Genomic DNA, 21,658 nt, shown 5'->3' with positions numbered 1-21,658 from the left:
TTTTTCATGTTAGGATATATATGCTAGGCATAGCAACAGAAATAGCAAGAGGGCCACAGAGTTATCTGTAACTCCCATGAAATTAAAATGTACTATGAAGAAAGCTCATCAGCAACCAGAGAAACTCCCGATGTTTTCACTAGATGGCTTGGATTTGAAGTAGACGCCAGGGGTTTAAATTTCCTCAATCTCACAAGTGGTTAAAAAATAAGAGGGAGAGCTAAACAAAGTACCCCATCACTCATTGCCCTTTCCTGAGCCAAGCATTTAAAAAATATAATTATCAAGGTACATTTATGGACTATCTAACATGAACCCAATACTACAAAGGTCTCAATGTAAAACTACGTATCTCTGTTCTAAAAAGTGTCAAGGAGTCATCTGCTTCTTTCAGTTTTCAAACAGGTATTTTCTGCCTCCTGTGTGTGGCTGTAGCCCAGAGAGACCACGTGGGTGCGGAAGGAGCAGTAGAGTATCCCAGGACAGCAACCACCTAGAAATCCACAGCCGGGATACGGCTCGCCAGCTTTGAGGGCAAACCCAGACGTCTCCCCAACCCTGCCATTTTTATACTCAGAGTCGTTGTCAAGTAGAAAACACTAATCTGAAGCCCGACAAATTCTTTCTCAAGAAATCCTCAGGAAACTTCACAAGCAAAATTTCAGAAAAATCATGCTTTTCAGAAAAAGCATTTGAAAGAATCTTGATTTATATTTTAAATCAGTAGAGAGAGACAAATAGACTGCCAGTGATAGAATGAACGGTCTTGATCTTCTGAAGCTTATTTATCCTCAGAAGAAACCAAATTAAAAACTAAAACATCTTAAAGGGGCTGGATGACATCTTTTTATTATCTACAAGCCTTGAGGAAAACAAAAGCCTTGGATATTTTTCTCATCACACTTTTTCTATTAACTACCTAGCTACAATTTTGCTCTTTTCTTCTTTCGCTCTTTTCTATCTTCCATCTTCATTACTTTAAAAAAATCTACCTAAGGATTCAAGTTACTTTTGTTATAGCCAAGTTTGTCATGTACACCTATCCTCAAACAGATGACTTTTGCGTCCCATAAAATTAAGAATTCAAAAGAAGATGCCTTCAGAGACAGAAAGCAGGATAGTTACTAGGGGCTGAGGGGAGGGGTGAGTGTGGAGTGACTGTTTAATGGGTACAGTTTCTGCTGGGGATGATGAGCAGCTTCCTCAAATGGATAGTGGTGACAGACAGCTGCACAACATTGTGAATGTGTTTAATACCACTGAAACGTACACTTAAAAATGGTTAAAATGGTAAATTTATGTTATGTATATTTTACCATAGTTAAAAAAAAGGGACGAAAAAGCAGACACAGTACATCATCTCTTTCAGACATGACCAATTTATTCAGAAAATTCAAATTTCAGTTTGGCAGAGAGTTTGGGATAATCATTTAATTGGAGGCAATGACCTTTTCTAGAGCTAATCGGCTATGGGGTAGCATCCGAAGTAAAGAAAGCAAAACTTTTAAAAGTAATTTAGTGTTTTTGAGGTGATAATCATAAATATTTGCAGAGGAAACAAAACAAACAACCAGCTGACACAACTGAGGCATGAGAAATCCTAATGCTAGTAGTAACCTTTTACTCAATTTAGTTCAAGAGACATCACGCACCTTATTTGTTCAAGACATTGGGCTAGCTGCTGGGGTGGAGGTGGAAACACAAAAATCACCAAGACATGATCCCTGTCCCTAAGAAGTTTACACTAGCACATACAAAACTGAGCGCTATGGGGGGGGGGGGGGTACAAACTGCTCTACAGACATGGCAGGGGGAGACTACTTCCCACAGGGGGTAGAAGTCGGGACTCTTAAATTTGGTGGTGTGGGTGAGGCAGGGTATAGCACGCCAAGAAAAGAAAACTCTGGTGTCTCAGCAACAGGAAACGGTCTAGCTCCTCTACAGCTTTAAATGTGTCAAAGAGGAAGGGATAGTCAGAGGTATTTATTTTTATTTTAATCCCCTCCATGATTAGCCCATTATAAGAAAGAGATTGACAGGAAGTGAGGATGATAAAAACAAAGTTTCAACGGGCAGGGACATAGGCAGGGAACCATTTCATAGTTTTAGTGTAAAGTCAATCCCTTGTGTAGTGTATACACATTTAGAAGCTTAAGTAACACCATCAAATGGGGAAAAAAAACGCACGGGCAGCATCACAGTTCCTGATGGCAGAACATGGTCTCTCCTGTTAGACTATGAAACTAGCTTTGGCTACTGCCAATGGTGGACGTAAGGGCACACAGAAACTGAAGTCCATAAATGTTCCCTCCTTAATTCAACATAAATGATGAAGATGGCTTAGAAGAGAAAGTTTGGGGAGAGAGATGAAGTCTTTGCAGGCTAATTGATCTAATGATGGCTTGGCATGCTGTATTTCCTGTTTAAAAAAATACAGGATGAGCAAGTCTTTCCTGAATAATTTACTGTGTATAACATACACCTCAAAAAGAATCTTAAAGGGACATACTACCAATCAAACATCACAGTTTCTGCTTTTGCAATTTCCACAAATTACCTTAATCATAATACTTTAGGGACCCCAGACAAACACAATATATAACAAGTATTTTTAATGTTTTTCATCATCCTTGGCTTCTTAAAGTTTGAGTTATTTTATCTCAGAGGAAAACTACTTATAAATTTCATTTCCCACAAAATTAATACACTGCCCAACTTTAAAAATAATTCAAACAAAGGAAAAGCTTTCCTGTGAGCCTTTACCAATGGTGAACTGGAATGCAAGCAAGCACCTGCCAGGCTTTGAGGAAATACAAATAAACCGCTTACATAACCAGCACCTCATAAACCGAAACCTCCTTCTCAAGTACGAAGTCCAATGCTTCTTGCCCTCTTATTAACTGCTAATCAGAAAGCTCCCCCATCTAGGAACTGCTCTGGTTTGTTACGTCATACAACATACAGTATTTTTTAACAGTAATAAATTGTTGATATGGTACCATGAATAAACAGCGATTCTAAAACCCAAGTGACTCAGAGGACTAGGAGAACATATAAGAGCACACTGAAATGATTTAAAAAGAAACTTTTTTAAAAAATGTAATCTATCCTGGTCTTATATTATTAATTCAAATTAAAAACCAAAGGATGAAGTATCACTTCAGACCTATATACATCAAGATGCCAGTTCTTATAAAAATGTATTTTAGTTGTAAATGCTAGATTATGCAAAAATAATTTTATATCAATTTTATTTAACTTTAATGAATTTTCCCCAACTCTAATATTAAAAACATCACAAGAACTTAAATCTTAAAATGGCAAAAAGTTCCTATTTTCCCCATCTATTAAAAAAAGATTTTGTTTTCCCTTATTAACATACAATGCCCTATTGTTAAGGCACAACTTTAGGACAAAAATGAAATGACAGATTAGGTCTATTTTACACAACAGTTACAAGACAGACTCTTTGTAGGTATATACTGAAAATAATTAAACACATCTTAAATTCAACCAAGATCTAAAATGAAAAATCATTTGTTTCTATCTAGGACCAATCAACACATAGCCAAGATAAGTAGTTGCAGCTAGATAAGCCAAACAATTTGTTTTTAACCTGCAAAAGATTGTCTCCATGAGGCCATTTTCCAGGTTTTACCAAGCAGAGGCAAGCTGGCTATTTCTCTCAGGAACTGGGGGGAGCGCCCCAGCTTTCTCTACTTAGGCTTGCCCTATTAGAGAGTCGTCACCCTCAAAGCCAGAGGGGAAATCCAATTTTTGACTTAAGCATCTGAGACAAGGGTGGAGTTCCTGATTATGGGGGTGACGGCAGATGCGGCTTTGTACTCTCCCTCTGCTATCCTTCCTGGGGCTGTCTTTCTTCTTTTCCACCCTCTTCTTGGCCTCTGCTCTTCCCCTACTTCATCTGATCCAATTTGCACAAGGTTCAAAGGAAACAGGAAGAATCTGCACAATTGTTACTTAAAACACATAAACCAAAACTCTTCATTACACAGCCATAAATAATTCATTTAAATATTGTTAAAATCAAGGAAAAAACACTAAAATTGGGGGAAACAATTGAACACAAAAGACAAATATGTCCCATCTTATAGGCCCTTATAACCTCAACTGAAATAGGGTTGCAAGCATGAAAACTAATAGAAAAAAGCAAGTTTTCTCAAGCAGGCTTATATACCCAACTCTCTTGTATTTTCTGCGTTTTCACTCTTTGAAGGACGGGTCAGAAGAAATGCTATGTAAAGACAGAGGCATTGGCTTAGACTTGACAGTGTAAAGCTTTGTGGTTTTGAAGGTGACTTTCCTCTACTTTTTCAGGAGAGTCTGTAAAAAGTAATAGCCAACGAGGACTCTGCCAGGATTGCTCTCTCCCACTGGGAACTTTCCTAGAGTCTCAGTTCTACCAATCCTGAAAGAAAGAGGTCTACGAGAGAATCAGCGTAAGTGCTGGGGAAGAGTAGATTGGTTAAGAAAGAGAAGCAGAAATAAAAGGAGCCCATGAACAGGCTAAGGAGATAGGGAACAAGGTAGAGAGGAAGTAGGGCAGAGGGACGGGACAGTTGATGGATATTGAAGTTACTGATGTCACTGCTTTTACTAAATGTGACATGTAAAACGTAATTTTATGGGCAAATTATGCTGTAAATAAGGGCAAAGGAAAGGGAAACGAAAGACCAGGAGTTGGGGAAGTGAGGGTCACTAAAAGTAAACTCTAGCTGTTTTGCTACATTTTAGAAATAATTTTATTCATTGTAATTCTGGGAGATATTACATGCCTCACTTACTCATGAAGGTGTTTTACTGGTATGTTCTGACACAATAATGTCTTACATAAATAAATATAAATACTGTTCTTTGTACTTATATTAGTTCTGTAATGTATATTGACTTTTAGAAACAAAAACAATTTTTTAAATGAACTTCCTATAAAAGCACTTAAAAATCATTAGTAACTAGAGTATACCCAACAAATTATAAAAATAATGCATTTAACTGTCAGCCAAGGTCTTAATTTTTGCATAAAACACAAGCCTTTCACAAGTCATTATCTACATGCAGATTAATGAAATTAAAAATAAAACCAATCATGCTTGCTAATATGAACTAGTTCCATTTCCATTAAATCAGAAAGTTTCCATGTCATATTGAGGAAAAACCCTCCAATTAAATTCTATTTCCTAATATGCCAGTCCTATTTCCCTATGTTTGACACATTGAGACTAAAACCAATGCTTATACCACAGGACTCTGGAAACAGCATATGCCTTTGCCATCTCTCCTGAGAAAAAACATTTCCTCATCTCATTGCAAAGTAAAAAGATGAAGTTTCCAATACGCTGTTCAGAATTCCTAAGTCCTGTTTAAATATCAAGTGTTCCAACTACCAAAACTTTGAATGAATTTTCACTGAACAGAAGCCTACCTACTGAGGTCCACTACCCTATGAGATTTGTGAGCGGTTGCTAGAGATTAGGTGGCTATGTGGATCACACTAGATTCAATTCCCTCATGAGGAATTAAAGGGTTTTGTGCAGTGTAATATGCAAACCTAAAGTTGTATGCACATTCCACCAGGTGAGGATGTCCACTCTTTGGTCAATTTTACCTCCAAGACAGGAAAATAAACGGAAAGTTATTTTAGGGTTAAAAATTTAAAAGAAAGAAATTATGAGAAATCTCTCTCCTTATCAGTGTATTATGGAATACAAGGACATCAAAGTCACATGAAATAATGGTATTGTTTACGTGAAGTTTCCAGATACCACAGTGAGAGAAATCAGATATCCCAATGAAAGATAGTTCATCAAGAAAGGTTCTACTTACAATGACACATGCCACGACCTTTCTTCCAACCAGATTCTGCATTCTGAATAGAAAAAAACTCATCAGAAAGTAACTTTAACCTTCATTATTTTAATCTGATGGGCAACTATAAGGTATCTCAAGAGTTATTAGCTTGAGTTTGGTTAGGTTAGATCCCTTTATTAATGGTAAAAGCAACCATGGCAAAAGCAGCCATAACTCACTCTTGATACTGAGAATCTCTACATATAAACCTGGCAAATTTTTTAAAAACTACTAAAACAAGGCTTTTGAAAATAACGAAAGCTAGTTCAATTCATGTAATGTCAAATAACTTTCAATTAATAATAGAATCAATTATATTCTTACAGTGCTTTACAGTACATTTTGTCCCTAATGAGAAAATGCACCAAAATCCTAGTGCTAACCCTGAAACCTTAGTCCAAACCTTACAATTTAAAGACTAAATGTTGGTCAAGAGGGAAAGGATGGAACCATGCACTGTCTACAGGGCAAACAAAAATCAACAAGATGGCAGAAATGTTGAACCCACGGGTACAAACACTTTTCTTTATAAAAACAAAACACACACAGAAATTACAATTACAACGCAACCATCATGTCTATATTCTCTACTAGCTGGTGAACCTGTTATTAAAATTTCAAAGGAAAAAAATTTAAGTTTTTTCTATTTTAATCTAGAAGAAATAATCAGTAACAGACAACTAAAGCATTTGTTGCATATTAATGAGTATGTGGCTTCTTGTGCTTTCCATCTTAATTAGGGGTAAAAACCCCCAATTACTTTATTTTCAATGAGATATAACTGTAAAGGAATAGTATAAACATCTACACAAAATCAATCCTTTCTCTTCAGCCCACTTCTATATGAAAAGTACTAACAAATATTGAAGATTCATGATGTTATGTGAAAATGGTGACTCACAACGATGTAGACTTAAGCTACAGGTTTTTAATTCACAAATATATATATATATATATATGCGCCTTGTGCATGACAACCGTACGAAAATAGTCTCAAAAATAAAGACAATACTTGAGACACGAAGCAACCCATTTTCCCTGATCTCACATCCTATCGCAGGGAAAATAAATCTCTGATGCTTCATAAATACTTTAAAAAGTTTGGGATGGCCTTAACCATGCATAGTCTTCACCGATCCTTTGAAGCCTCCAACATTTCAGGCTGACTGCTCAGCTCTGGAAAAGCTGGGACTTGTAATTAGCCTTGCTTATTTATGTCCTGTTTTCTCGAGATCTGGGAGTTTTCTGACCAGAGCCTGATGGTTCATACTGATGCTAGCGAGCAGACCTCCTTCAATGCCGTCGGAACCAGTATAACTGATTTCTTCACCACTCAGGGTAGTCATATGCCCCCCAAGGGCTTTTAAGATGGCATTGCCAGCACATATATCCCACTTTTTGATGTATGTCACATGGATATATAGATCAGCTTTTTCTTGACTTTTATCAGGCACATCCAAGAGCGCTAAAACTTTATAACCTAAAACATAAACACAGAACTTTGGTCACTGTTAGAAAGATTTAAAGACAGCAACAACACAGACATTAAACCCAAATGAGCAAAAAATATACTGCAAAGTAACTTATTAAGCTATTCTCAAGTATAACCAAATACATGTCTATAATTTTTTAAATTTAAATCTACTTTCTGGTTGTTTTCTGTGGAATGACACTTTCTGTATACATATTTCCTATGGAATATTATACTGAAGCTAAACTTGCACAGGTTTCACTTGACTATCTAGGAAGGCCAGATTTGAAAGATGAGAGCACAAAATAACACTACTATCTTAAGTCCTTTGTTAATGAGACATAATTTTAAAAAATAAAATAAATGCAGAAGAAACTGGGTCTAGAATCTGGTTTATCCCTTCCTACTAGGTATTCTGTATACTAACTTTCCTAACCAACTTAATAGAGAGCCTATAAGAAAATGATAAAGCCACATTAAGGAAGACAAATATACGTAATCAGCAAATTAAAACTATCAGGCTTAAAAGTTAATAAGCATTACCTTTCCCTTTATTAGGGTGCTGAAAGGGTTTTTCAAGCACAAATATCTCTGACCATAATTTGCTATGTATTTGAAATAAAACACTTGTAATATTAAATAGCACTCAAAACAAAGGTGGGCAAAGCCCACGAGCCAAATCCAGGACACAGCCTCTTTTTGTACAGTCTTCAAGCTATAAATGGTTTTCTATATTTTTAAAAGATGGTTAAAAAGAAATCAGAGAGTATCTAACAGAGACCATTATGTGGCTCACAAAGCCTAAGATATTTACTATCTGGACTTTCAGAAAAAGTCGGCAACCTCTGATCTATAACACTGGTAACACCATACACAGTACAGAATATACATTAAGATGGGTAGGCACAGACTGTTTGGCTCATCCCAGACATGCAAGTTGAGGAGTCTAGGTGTGTTAAAAGTGGCTCAGTGGGGCTGGCCCCATGGCGGAGTGGTTGGGTTCATGCACTCCACTTCAGTGGCCCAGGGTTTCGCTGGTTCGGATCCTGGGTATGGACATGACACCGCTCGTCAAGCCATGCTGAGGCGGCATCCCACATGCCACAACTAGAAGGACCCACAACTAAAAATACACAACTATGTACCAGGGGGCCTTGGAGAGAAAAAGGAAAAATAAAATCTTAAAAAAAAAAGTGGCTCAGCAATGAGCTGTTCTAACAAAACCTATGGTGACTCCCAGCATCCTTCTACCATACAAGGCATTGTAATGTGCTTGATCTTTTCTTCTCTCTCTGATAGTTCCACAGTTAAACTAATAGGATAATTATTTTAAAATCAGATCACAGACAAAACAACCATTGATAACATCCCTGACAGGCAGATGCCTTGGTAGTATTTAAGGAAGAGAAATCACTGTTGTGAGATCGTCTGCTTCTATGTGAGATTGTTTCTAACAAGGCATGTACAACTGAAATCCCACCCTAGAGATAAGCATGCAGAAGACATGCCTGTCTCAAAAGCACACTGTCCATTCTCACTTTCTTCCCAGGCATGGGGACAACCAAATCTGTCTCCTGAGATAAGCCCTGACATGCTGGGAACACTTCACAGGCATGACAGGGGAGTAGAAACATACCAGCACCACCAGCTGGGATAATTGTAGTCTGGTTTCCAAAAGTCTGAAGAGCAACCTGTTTGACCATTCCTGAATGGGAGCGAGACACAACGATCCTTGGGGTCTTCTCATTGTAGGAAGTGCGGGCTTTCACATTTGACCCACCATCTACCATTGCCCATGCTGAAAAGTAAACATAATATCCATTAATAACATACTTAAGAGTAGAACTGAAAATATCAAGAGTAACTGAAAAAATGTCCTCTTCCATAGAATTATTTGTACGTTTTTTTCTAAAACAGAAAGCTTTCTTTCCTAAGTACAAGAGTAATATGTTCATATTTTTTTTACATTAAAATAGGCACATATTAAGACAAAGCAAGGCCATTTAATCCTGCCTAGCCAGAGAAAATGACTATTAAATACTTGGCTTAAGCTCTCCCAGGTTCCAGGGTTCCCTGTTCGGTGGCGGCTAAATCTTCACTGGGATCCAACTGCAAGTAAACTTCTCCTTGACGGTAATTTCACTTCCTTCCCTCCCTTCCACAAATGTGATCCTAAGAGCACCCCCTAGTAAACATCCTGCATGCTAATCTCCATCTTAAAGTCTAATTCCTGGGGAACCCAACCTGCAACAACCTATGACATAAACACAACTAATTACCCTGGATAATTCAAATTTTAAAATCAATTTTTCTCCTATACTACCTCTACTTCTGATATATTCTTGGTTTCAATTATTTGCATATTGGCTCAATCTCCTAAGGAGTTTTATAAACATAAAACAGTTAAAGAGGCGAGTGAGTTAGGTTTATATACCTGCTTACCAGAGAGTATAAAATGCTCTAGATTTCAAATTAGAACAAAAATTTTTAAGAAGGTGAGAAGACCCCAGAGATGGCCTGAAATGTTTTTCTTGGTTTGCAAGTTTTCTTTACTCACAACTAAACCATACACGAAAACAAATTTACTCATAATTATCCCAATGAGTTGTTCTGGCAGTCACTCACTATGGGATAAAATACAGTCCACCACGGCTAGCAATGAAAGCTGCTGCATTACCACTCAGTCCTGGCTGCAGAAAAATATCAAAAACATTAACAGACTCTGAGTTTCTGAGTTCAAGGATGATGGCAGTCTCTTGCACTCTTTTCAGACTTATTTCTAAAAACCACACACAGCAACAAAGAGAGAAAATACAAACATCCTTAATCAATACCTAATGAATAAGTAGGATACACAGGCTAGCTATAAACACAAATTTATGAGAAGGAAAGGGAGTCAATAGCGAAGATCAGCAGAATAAGTACCGCAGCCAACCCCAACGTGAGGAAGGCAGCAGGAGCTTCACAGAAGTACCAAGAGGTCAGAGGACTCTCAGTGGTGGGGGAAGCCAGATAACATCAGGCAGGATTTCTTCCCAGAAGGAAAAGATTCCATCTAAAACAAGAACTACTGAAAGAAGGTCTGAAACTTGGCAACAGAGCAGTGAGAAGAGGCTCGGAAAATACATGGAATAAAAACTGTAGTCTTGAGAACACAATGGACGATGTATGACATCTTTGAGGACGTCTCTCCAAAAGAGAAACAATTTGGAAGACAGTAAACAGAACCAAAGAGAAAGAAGGGGTTTGAAGATATGGGTGCTACTGAAACAAGACAGGATCAAACAAGAAAGAAGAAATGTGAAAACAAAAAAAGATGCCTGATAATAAAGATAATGTCTTCCTCATGCTAACAGAAAAGAAAGCACCTGAACTGAGAATCATCCAAAGTCCTTTTCTGCCACCACCCTCGCACCAATTCTACAGTAGCTGGCCCAAATATGAACAAGAAATATAAAACTGCAATGTCCATTGAAAAACATGAAGAAAACACAGGGAATGAAGATTAAAACATTTCAAGCTACTTAAAAAATTTCTACAGACGAAAACTACAACACAACATTCCAAAATGATTAAAAACATATAAGCAACAAAAAATGAAAAGAACACTATGAAATACAAAAATCCAAGAACTCAGAAAAGGTGGATAAACAATAGGAAGATATGAAATGGGAACTCACATAACACAAGAAAGAAACTGAAAAAAAAAAGGAAAAAATCACTGAAGACTTAGCATTAAATCACATGATATACAAAGGACAAAAGTATGTCCAAAAAGTATAGCAAGCAATGAGAAAAGCAGAAAATAAGTGAAATAAGTAAACGGATAAAGGACCAGAGAGAAAGTATATAGAGAAGCCAGTGAAAGAAAAGTCAACATACATATATTAGGAGTCTCTGAAAAAGAAAAGCAAAATAATGAAATACAACTAATCTTTAAAATTATGACTCAAGAAAATGTCCCTGAAATAAAAGAGGACCTAAATGTCCACACTGAGAGATATACTATGACATATTATGTAGACATCTGCCCAGAATGCCAACTCTGAATCTGAGATATAGTTCTACTATTAGACTTTAAAGTTCTTTGGCACTCCAAGCAAAAAGACCAAACCACTTACAAAGGAAAGAAAATCAGGTTATCAGCCTTATTATTATTGCCAACAAGATTCAATGTGTGCCTACACAGGTATCACAGCAGTTAAACGGTTTTTACCAGTTAACCAAGAAAAAAGGTGTATAGTGGGTTGAATGGTCCCTTACTGAAATTCATGTCTACCCAGAATCTTCAGAATGTGACCCCATTTGGAAATAGGGTCTTTGCAGCCGTAATTAAAGCTGAGGTCATTCTGGATTAGACTGTACCCTAAATTCAATGACTGGTGTCCCTATAAGGAGACACAGAAACACACAGACAAAGTGAGTGAAGACAGAGGCATGGATTGCAGTGATGTGTCTACAAACCAAAGAACAGCAAGGAATGCCTGGAGCCACCAGAAGCTGGAAGAGGCAAGGAAGGATTGTTCCAATGAGCCTCCAAAGGGAGCACAACACTGCTGACATGTTGATATCAGACTTTCGGCCTTTAGAACTACCAGAAAACAAGTTTCTGCTGTTTAAGCCACCGAGGTTGTGGTAATTTGTCATAGCAGCCCTAGGAAATGAATATAATGTGAACCAAAGATCTTATAACTAGCCAAGGTCTTTCAAGAATCAAGGTTATAGAAAACGCTTTTAACATGTAAGAACTCAGGTAATATCACATCCACGAGCAAGCTCTTCTGAAGTAATCTATTAGGGGATAAGTTTTATCCAACCAAGGGATGATCGAGGAAATCTCAGCAAAAGCACCAGTGGTTAGCACTGAATAAATTTAACTGTGGATTTAAGAGGAAATCAAAAATAGGAATAAAGGTGGAAGAATAAAGGTAAATAAATGTTATCTCATAGTTGATTGATGACAAAGGATTCCACTTAAATCTGAAGAGCTGAACAGTAGAGTAGAAAGATAAACATCCAAAAGACCTGATTCACTAAAATGGGGCAGTGGTCAAGAAGGAGGCTAAAATAAGCTAATTTAATTGTTACTCACAGGAGAGAACCAACAGATGATACTTAAAGAAAAGGACCATATAATGATATCTACAGAATCTTACTAAAGGTGTTAGTAAAAGTGAGCAAGAAAAGGAACAAATTTAACTTAAAAAATAATAACTGCAGTTTGAATCACATTGAATATGTAAAAATCTATGAGATCATAAGGATATTCAAAGGTGAATATTATCCAACCCCCCCCCCCCCCAAAAAATAACAGCTACTCGCACAGGAGGTAGTTTTTACTCTAATGCCTTACTTGAAAATTGGTAAAGGAAGAGCTAAACATTTTCCTGTCTTTCTAGTAGGAACTACATCTCAGGATAAATAACTAACTCCAGTTGATGAAGAAACTTCTCTACAGAATTCCAACTAACATACATAGAAAAAAACAAGAGAATTAGAAAATCCCATTTTACATGTTTAATAGATCTTAAAACTATTAAGTAAAAGATTTAACAGAATCTCAATCTCAAATGGTGTCACAATATCTCTCCAGATTACCTGCTGGTAACAAGAGAATCAAAATAATTTTTGTAACAGAGATCTGGTCATGACCACCTTAACCATCTTAAGCACCATTAATAGTGAGATGAGATACTATAAGTCACGTAATATGATGCAGTAACAAGTACATTAAGAAGGTCTACAATGTACTCTTGACAAAAATGCTTAACTTAATCCAATCAAGGCTTCACATCTAATTCACCCTTTATAAGAAAAAGAAGATGTAAAAATACACAAATCAAACAATACCCGAGGCAATATTAGAAGAATCCAAAAGGCAGGACATTCTATCACAACTGACCTGGTCAATGTCATGGGGAAAAAGGAGCCTGGAGATTATTTTAGATTAAGAGAATTTAACATAGCGACCCAACAACCAAAAGAAATGCTTGCCACTTGACTGGATCTTGGTTTGAAGTAACTAGTTGTAAAATCCACTTTAGGAACAACTGGGGGAAACATACTTACATTCACAATGGATCAATTAGGGAATAATTGTTAATTTTATTATTATATTAATAGTACCGTTCTTGTGTAGAAATATGTCCTTTTTAGAGATGCATACTGAAATATATAGGGGTAAAATGTAATGATCTTCGAAATTTTCTTTAAAGTAAATAAGCAAAAAAAGAAGCAAATATATAAAAATGTTAACTGTTAAATCTAGATGAAGGAATATATAGATATTCATTATAATTTTATGTTTGTTTCAAATTATTCATAATATAAGTAAAAAAAAGTAATGAGAAAAAGGAAAAATCACAAGTAATCCTCCAAATTCTTTTTAGAAATGATCAAAAACCATGGTTTTACTAAGAAGTGAATTTACAATGCTCTATCTCTAGAGGTCAGTATTGCATAAGACAATAAAGACAGCATATCTCAGTAGATAGTACAAGAATAATTTTAGATAACAACTAAGTTAATATTTTTTATAGAATATTTTATGTTACATAAACTCAATACATTCAGCAAGACACTTATATGGACAAAATTATTTCAAGCACCTTAAAAAAATACAGTAGGTGCTTAAATAAATGTAAATGATTGATGAGGAGGAGGAGGTAACAGAGATAAGGGAAAACAGCAGTTAACAGAATGTTTTTATCCTGTCTGCAAGATATGCCAAAAATAGTCCAGCAGGAAATAAAAAGTGGTTGGTACTTTGCTACACAGACTTCAAACATTATAACATTTCTAATAGCTCCAAATTTCCACTGAGTGGATACACTACACTTCCTCATACATTTATACGTTACTTCCTTAAAATACTATTCAAGTATCTCTTGCTTCTTAGAATTTCAAACTCAGTGAATTAATTCTAAGTCTGATAAGAATTTTGAGCAGCTTTGCTCTAACTGCTGCCAACAACAATATCTAGCTCCCATGACAGTCAAGTATAGCTAAATTCTGGTAAACATACAAACTTGACAGTTGGCACTCTTCAACAGCAATATACGGTCTGGGTCTGAAAATAACAATCTAAAAAGAGGACACAAGGCAAACAAACCATTGACCCAGGAATGGAAGGTCAAACCATGCCTAATTAAGGACTCATTGACTCTGTTGGAATGTTTGCTGACTAGCAAGCACCTTGTATTCTAACAATCTGGGCAGTCACGTCAGCTGCATCACATAAGAACAGGGTATTTTATTACTAACTTAAAAAGACATTTGTGGAACATAACTTGCTCCTAAATTAGAGACTTTTGGCTTTTTTATTTTCAGGGAGGTAAGCTCATGAGGGAGAAATACATATTCTTGTGGAATAAAGAATTTAGAAAACGGGCATTTTATTATCCCTACTGTCCCCCTCTAAAATGAACAGACATGGAAATTAGGGCCCAAAGAATGTGAATCTATTTGCCTATCTGGTATCAATTTCTTCTGGATTTCCTTTATTATGGTTCCAATTCTCTTCAGAGTTGCAGGCTCTGTTGGCAGCTAAGGGTGCCATGTAACATCTGGCCAATGAGATGAAGCAGAGGGCTTCTAGTCATTCTTTCTTGATACAAAGAATATCCGGGATAGATCTCTTGTCCTTCTTCTTTCCCCTTTCTTCCTGCCTAGAACAGAGCCATGGCTAACTTGAAGCACCCAATTTTGTAAGGAGGCAAACAAAAAGTCACCTTCTATGACAAAAAGCAAAGAGAGGAGTCAGGTCCATAACAGTATCATAAAATGACTGAACCACCCCTACTTTTTGGCTGTCCTATTAGGTGAGAAAAATAAAGCCCCTACTTGTTTAACCACTGTAATCAGTTTTACTTTATATACAGCTAAATGCAATCCTAACTGATATGGAAGAGGCAATAAGGGACATTGCCAAAAGAATAAGGGGGGGGCCTCAAAGACTTAAGCCCTGTACTTTTATATATCCGTTTTCTCTTTTTTATTAAAAAAAGTCATTTTAACTCCTGCTTTATATTCTTTCCAGAGTTATTTGGAGGCTGAGTGAATTTATGTCAATACACTTCAGAAACTATGAAAACACTAAACAAATGCAAGATACTAGCAAGGAATGATTAGCTCTTGCAGTAACATTGTGAACTGTATGTTTTTATAAGAGCTGCTAAGCCCCTTTCCTCATCTACAAAAAGATAGTAACAACATTTTTCCTTGTCACACAGAGTTATCTATCAAAAGGTTCAAATGAGATAAGACTAAAGTAAACATTATATATTATTATGAAAGTGGTGTGATAAACTGATTTGCATAAAATTCCTGGGGTTGATTCCGTCTCTAATTTAGCTGGATGACCTTGAGGAATGAATCAAATTTCTGAGTCTCACTTTCTCACCTGTAAGAGGGAGTATTAATGGTAATTTTGTCCCTCCCTCACAAGCTATACTAAGTGTAGCAGTACTGCTAGATTATACTCCAATATCCACTTTCCCTATTTTCCCTGAGTGACAGAATTCCTGAATTTTAGCTTGGATGGCCACTGAAAATAAAGACTACATTTCTTAGCCTCCCATGTGGCTGAGTTCTAGCTATGTTTTGATCAATGGATGTGAGCTGAAGTGATGCGTGCGACTTACGGGTCAAACCTTTAGTGGGAAACATCTTCCATGTCTCCCTTTTTACCCTCTCCACTGGTAGAATGTGGATGAACCAGTGAGCCATCATCACTCACACAGAGGAGGGTAACAAACTTTAGCATAGCAAAGTAGCAGAGGGAATGGCCTCTGTGCCAGGTACCAGGGAGCTGCCATGGCAACCCTGGCCTGCTTACATATAGGCTGCTACAGAAGAGAGAAAAATAAACTCTTTTGTTCAACCTCCTGTATTTTGGTGCATATTACAGCAGCCTAACCTGTATCCTAACTAATTCAGTAAGAACTAAATATGTGAAAGCAATCCATAAACCATAAGGCAATTATATAACTAATATTAAGGCACATTATCACAGTAATGGCATAAACCTTTTGTAGCTCATCAAATTGTCAACTTTAAAAACTATCTGAATTATGAAAATGAGATTAAAGCCCAGACAATACAAAGCAGATTTGATTTTGAAATGTAGAACCAACTCTCAAATACATGTTTAGCCTAACTCAGAGCAGCTAGAATTTGGGATACAAGGTTATTCTCAAAGCAAATGAATTTAGAGTAATCAAACATAAACCGTGTGTCTATTTCTCTCCACTTGACAGAGAGCCCTATAATGCACTGTCAGCCACACCACTGAGACACAATGGAGAAGGCTGGAGTAAATGATAGAACTGTATGGATGCCAGGTGCATCAGTTTCCCAGGGCTGCCGTAACAAATTACCACAAACTCAGAGGCTTACAGTAAGAGAAATTTTTCTTTTTTTTTTTGCTTTTTTCTCCCCAAATCCCCCCAGTATATAGTTGCATATTTTAGTTGAGGGTCCTTCTATTTGTGGCATGAGAAATTTCTTTTCTCATAGCCTGGAAGCCAAAGGTCCAAAATCAAGATATTGGCAAGATTTGTGCCTTCTGGAAGCTCTAAGGAGAATCCGTTCCATGTCTCTCTCCTAGCCTCTGGTGGCTGCTGGCAATCTTTGATATTCTCTGGCTTATATTGCAACACTCCAACCTCTGCCTCCACCTTCACATTGTCTTATCCTCTTGCTGTCTGTATATACTGTTTCTTCTAAGGAGACTCTCATTGGTTTAAAGGCCCACCCTACTCCAGGATGATCTCATCTTGATACTTCCCTTAATTACATCTGCAAAGACCTTATTTTCAAATAAGGTCACATTCTAAAGTTCCAGGTTGTTATGGTTGAATTGTGTTCCCTCAAAAGATATGTTGAAGTCCTAACCCCCAGTACCTCAGAATGTGACCTTATTTGGAAATAGGGTCATTGCAGATGTAATTAGTTAAGATGAGGTCATGCTGGAGTAGAGTGGACTCTTAATCCAATATGACTGGTGTCTTTATAAAAAGAGAAGAGATACAGTGACAGCGACATAAGGAGAATGCCATGAGATGATGGAGGCAGAGATTGGAGTGATGTGTTTACAAGCCAAGGAACACCATGGATTGCTGGCAAACTACCAGAAGCTAAGAGAAAAACACGGAAGGATTCTCCCCTACAGGTTTCAGAGAGAGCATGGCACTGCCAACTCCCTGATTTTGGACTTCTGGCTTCCAAAACTGTGAAAGACTACGTACCTGTTGTTTAAAGACACATGGTTTGTGGGGTTTTTTATGGCAGAACTAGGAAACTAATTGAGGGGTGGATGTGAATTTGAGGATGACATTATTCAACCCACTGCACCTGGTCATTAAGGCTGCTTTCATCACTGGCAAAGTGGATACTGTCACCATCAAGAACCACATCATCTTAAAGAATAGTGGAGCCAAAAGGGTCTTAATCCCTGTCCCGTGTTTTTCATGGGAGTTACCACAAAGTATGCCTATTCCTTTCAGACTGTCAGCAATATTGCTTACACCATTATTTCCCTCAACTTCTCCACCATGAGAACTCATGGTGTCATTGTAGACTTGTGACACAGTCCATGCCATCACTCCTACCCAGGAGACCATGGCTAGCCTCTCTGGTAGACCACGGCATTATGGTTGCAGTGATACCAAAATGTCAACCCAGCATCCATTAGCACTGGCAAGGCTTTGGGTAAGGTCATTCCTGAGCTGAATGGGAAGCTTTGGCATGGCCTTCCATACTCTCACTCCCAACACGGCTGTCATAGATCTGACCTGCCATCTGGAGGAAGCTAACAAATATGCCTGCATCAAGAAGGTGGGAACTCAATGGTCCGAAGGAACTCTGAAGGACATCCAGGGCTAAAGAGAGATTAGCCTAATTATTGAGACTTTCACAGTAACATCATCCATTTTTGATGCTAAGGTTGGCATTGCCCTTAACCAGCACAATATACCCTTAACCACCACAATATAAAACTCATTTCCTCATATGACAACAGCTTTGGCTAATGACACTTCACGGTGGACTTCGGAATCCACACAGAATGTATAAGAGCCCTGGACCTTTTCCCCAGCAACAGCATGTGTGAAACCGAGAGGAGCCCAGCTGCTAGGGAGTCTGTGCCCACCTGTATTCCCCAAACGCTAAGAATCTCTCATCTTCATTCGACACAGTTTCTATCCTTTAAAGAAAGTTTAGAAAACTCTGCTTTGTAATGTATTATCAGTACCAACAATAAAATCCTCATTGTATCCAGTGAAGGGGTGAGGTAGGGTAGGGGATTAACTTTAATAAATACTGATCTTAGCTGAGATTCTGACAGGACAGTAAGTACAAGAGACAAATGAGTTAATAACATTAACGCTTGATCTAGCATATTTCTTACCTGTATATTTAGAAAATGGCTTATGTATTACTCCTAGCACAGGTTTACCATTTACAGCCACACACACCATAGTAGTGACATACTTTCGAAGATCCTCTATGAGAAAAGAAAACCAAAAACACAATTGTCAAAGTAACATATAAATTCCAGATACAATGTTATATTTTATTTCACTAACAATTTATCTATACAAAATGTCTTATCTTGGTCAACAATCCCCTCAGACAAAGAGAGTCTAGCAATGAGAGCCACTTCAAGGGAGTAGTTGAGTTTTGGTTTTGTAAGCAGATTATCTGGGTTATTTTCCCAACCCACCATTTTATCAGCTGCCTGTCTCTGTGCAAATTACTTAAATTCAGTTTCCTCATCTGTGAAATACAGACACTAATTAACTACCCATTTTAGGTATAAATTAACTAATTTTTAATTTTAGGATTAAATTTAAAAATCAAGTTCAGTACTTAGAATAGTCCCTGCATGAGGGATGCACTCACTAAATATTATCACTACCATATGATCAGGCCAATCTCAGCTTAGAAAAAACTTTTTAAATCAACAAACCCCTCAATATTCCATATTTCTATTATCTACTCCTGTAAAATATTGTTTCATAATTTCAGTTACTACTAGATACACACAGCTAGTGCCTTCTCTCTGATCTCCAAATAGTTACCTATTGAGTGTCTATTATGGGCCAAGCTCAGTGCTTAAGCGTGAAAATACAAAGGTAAGAAAACAGAAGCTCCCACATTCAGAGAACTTACCATCTCGAAGGTGGACAAATATACAAGCAACCAACTTTAACATATACACCAAGAGAACAGAGAAAAAGTAGGAATTAGGTCATTCTGGGTAAGAAACAAAGCATGCGAGAGGATCCACAGAAATGAAACCTGAGCTAGAACCAGGTAAAAAGAATGAAAATAGGAGGTGGGGAAGTAATTCTCTGATTTGCTACTTACTTGCTCTCTGGGTACCTAGGATTTACTATTTTGAATTCCAAGGAGAGACGTACATGCAATAAAACCTAAATTCCCACTATCACAGGTAAATATTGTATTCTGGCTATATAAATAAAGACCTCAATAATATACACCTCAATATACAAGTAAACACCTCAATAAACAGATATCTAACAGGAACCATTTTGTTGGTGTGACTGATAAAAACCTCCCTTCACTGAAGAATCAGTGGCACAGTGAGTCACTATCACCCACAGGAGTACATAGAGTGGTTTGGGCAGAGGTTGGGAAGGGGAGTTGATAGTAACCAATCCAGTCCAGATGTTTCATACCACACTGCATCAATTCAGCTCTGTCTTATAATCTACTTAGAAGAGTTGCCTTAGATTGGTAAAATGCCTACCACCATGTATATACCACCTGCCCTAGTTCTGGTTCTCTAATAAATAATGGCAATCTAAAGTTAGAGATCAATTTTAATTTTAGAATTACCTGTATATTCCTGTGTAGCATCAAGTGGGTCGATCCACACAGTAACACTTTCCGCTGGTACCTCTTTAGGGGCGGCTATTTCCTTCAGGATGTCCTCAGGAATCTTACGATCCCATAAGATAACCTCCTGATCAGTTGCATCCACATGTTCCTCAGTATTTATCTGCACCAAAAATAGCTGACAGTTAAAAAATTTAAAAAGAAAAAATAACTACCTGAGAAAACACAAAAGAGAAAAACATTTCAGACAAAATCACACAGATTGAAAGTAGGTAAATCGATATTTTCGTTTATTTTGAGGCATTTCATTGCAAAATTAAAATATATTGCAAAAGAAATCCCAGGGACATCTTGTCTTCGAGTACTTTCCAATCTAATATTCAAGTTTAGCTTGTTGTCTAAGTAAAACAGAGAGTCCAAATATAGAGAAACTAAGCATCAAAGAAACAGCTGTTTAAAACTTAATGATATTTATGAAAAATAATAGATCTAAAGTATAAAAATAGACTGGCAATATCTTCAAACACAAGCAACTAGTAAGAGTTAGAAGGAGAAAATAATGGACTTAAAAAGTAATATGCTTTACACATAGGGAATCTATAAATGCTAAGAGATGTAATGTCCTAGAAAAGTAGTGATCTAAAATATACCTGTGATCAACTGGAAAAAGGAAACCTGGAAATGATGAAACAGATAATAAACCAGATTTTATACAATATAAACAAAGCTGAAGTGAGTAAACAAAAGAGAGAAAAAAGTCAGTCTTCTCTTCATTATACACCAAAGACATGTCACAGGATAAGGAGGTAAAGTCGAATTTTCTACTTTTTATTTACCAGAAAACAAAATTAAAATATAAAATCAATCTGACTAACCATACAGATATGTAAAGGTGTGGGGTGAGTAGAGAACCACCGCTCTGAACAGTGAACTTTTTCATGCATACTTAAAATACATTCTGAGTTACTAGACAATTTAAAAGTAATGTGTTAGAACTGTATTTACTTTTATAAATTAGGACACGCCAGTGAAGCAAATTTAAGAATTGACTGTACTTTAAGAATTAGGTTAATAACAAACTGACAACTTTATTCAAATACTGCTTTATCAGAAGACTTCCTCTATCAGACCATAATATACACACACAAGAAAAATGTTCCCAAAATGTGGAATTCAATTAGGGACTAACACCTAAGCAGGACAGGCTTTTGGGTACTGTGCTTTCTGACAAGCTCTGTTTCTGGGGTAGATCACCATGTTTATACTGCATATGACACCATGCCCAGACTCCATACTACCGTCTCAGAGCGATTATAACACTGACAATACATGAGTAAAGTCACATAGGATGAAAACCTTGCAACTATCAGTAATCTCTGAAAAGTACTCTGAAATATCCCAAATTGTCACAGAGGTTAAAATAGTAACATTCCAGAAACATTAAGTCATTTAAATCAT

At 37.0% G+C, this 21,658-nt stretch overlaps 1 protein-coding gene across 1 annotated transcript in view; it reads right to left on the bottom strand.

Moving 5' to 3' along the window:
• Nucleotides 1-1,363: 1,363 nt before the first annotated feature.
• The window catches only part of BPNT2 (3'(2'), 5'-bisphosphate nucleotidase 2), a 37,584-nt gene continuing 17,289 nt past the window's right edge, over nt 1,364-21,658 (bottom strand). Inside the window, exons 2-5 of the mRNA XM_014857791.3 lie at nt 20,201-20,363; nt 18,747-18,842; nt 8,976-9,137; nt 1,364-7,348 (exon numbers count right to left, since the gene is read on the bottom strand). Coding sequence (XP_014713277.2) covers nt 7,077-7,348; nt 8,976-9,137; nt 18,747-18,842; nt 20,201-20,363 — 693 coding nt within the window. The 3' untranslated portion in view covers nt 1,364-7,076. The remainder of the gene's footprint in view (nt 7,349-8,975; nt 9,138-18,746; nt 18,843-20,200; nt 20,364-21,658) is intronic.

The sequence above is a fragment of the Equus asinus genome, chromosome 12 (genome assembly GCF_041296235.1).
Source record: "Equus asinus isolate D_3611 breed Donkey chromosome 12, EquAss-T2T_v2, whole genome shotgun sequence".
NCBI classification, from domain to species: domain Eukaryota; kingdom Metazoa; phylum Chordata; class Mammalia; order Perissodactyla; family Equidae; genus Equus; species Equus asinus.
This window is presented reverse-complemented; position numbering and strand designations above follow the sequence as displayed.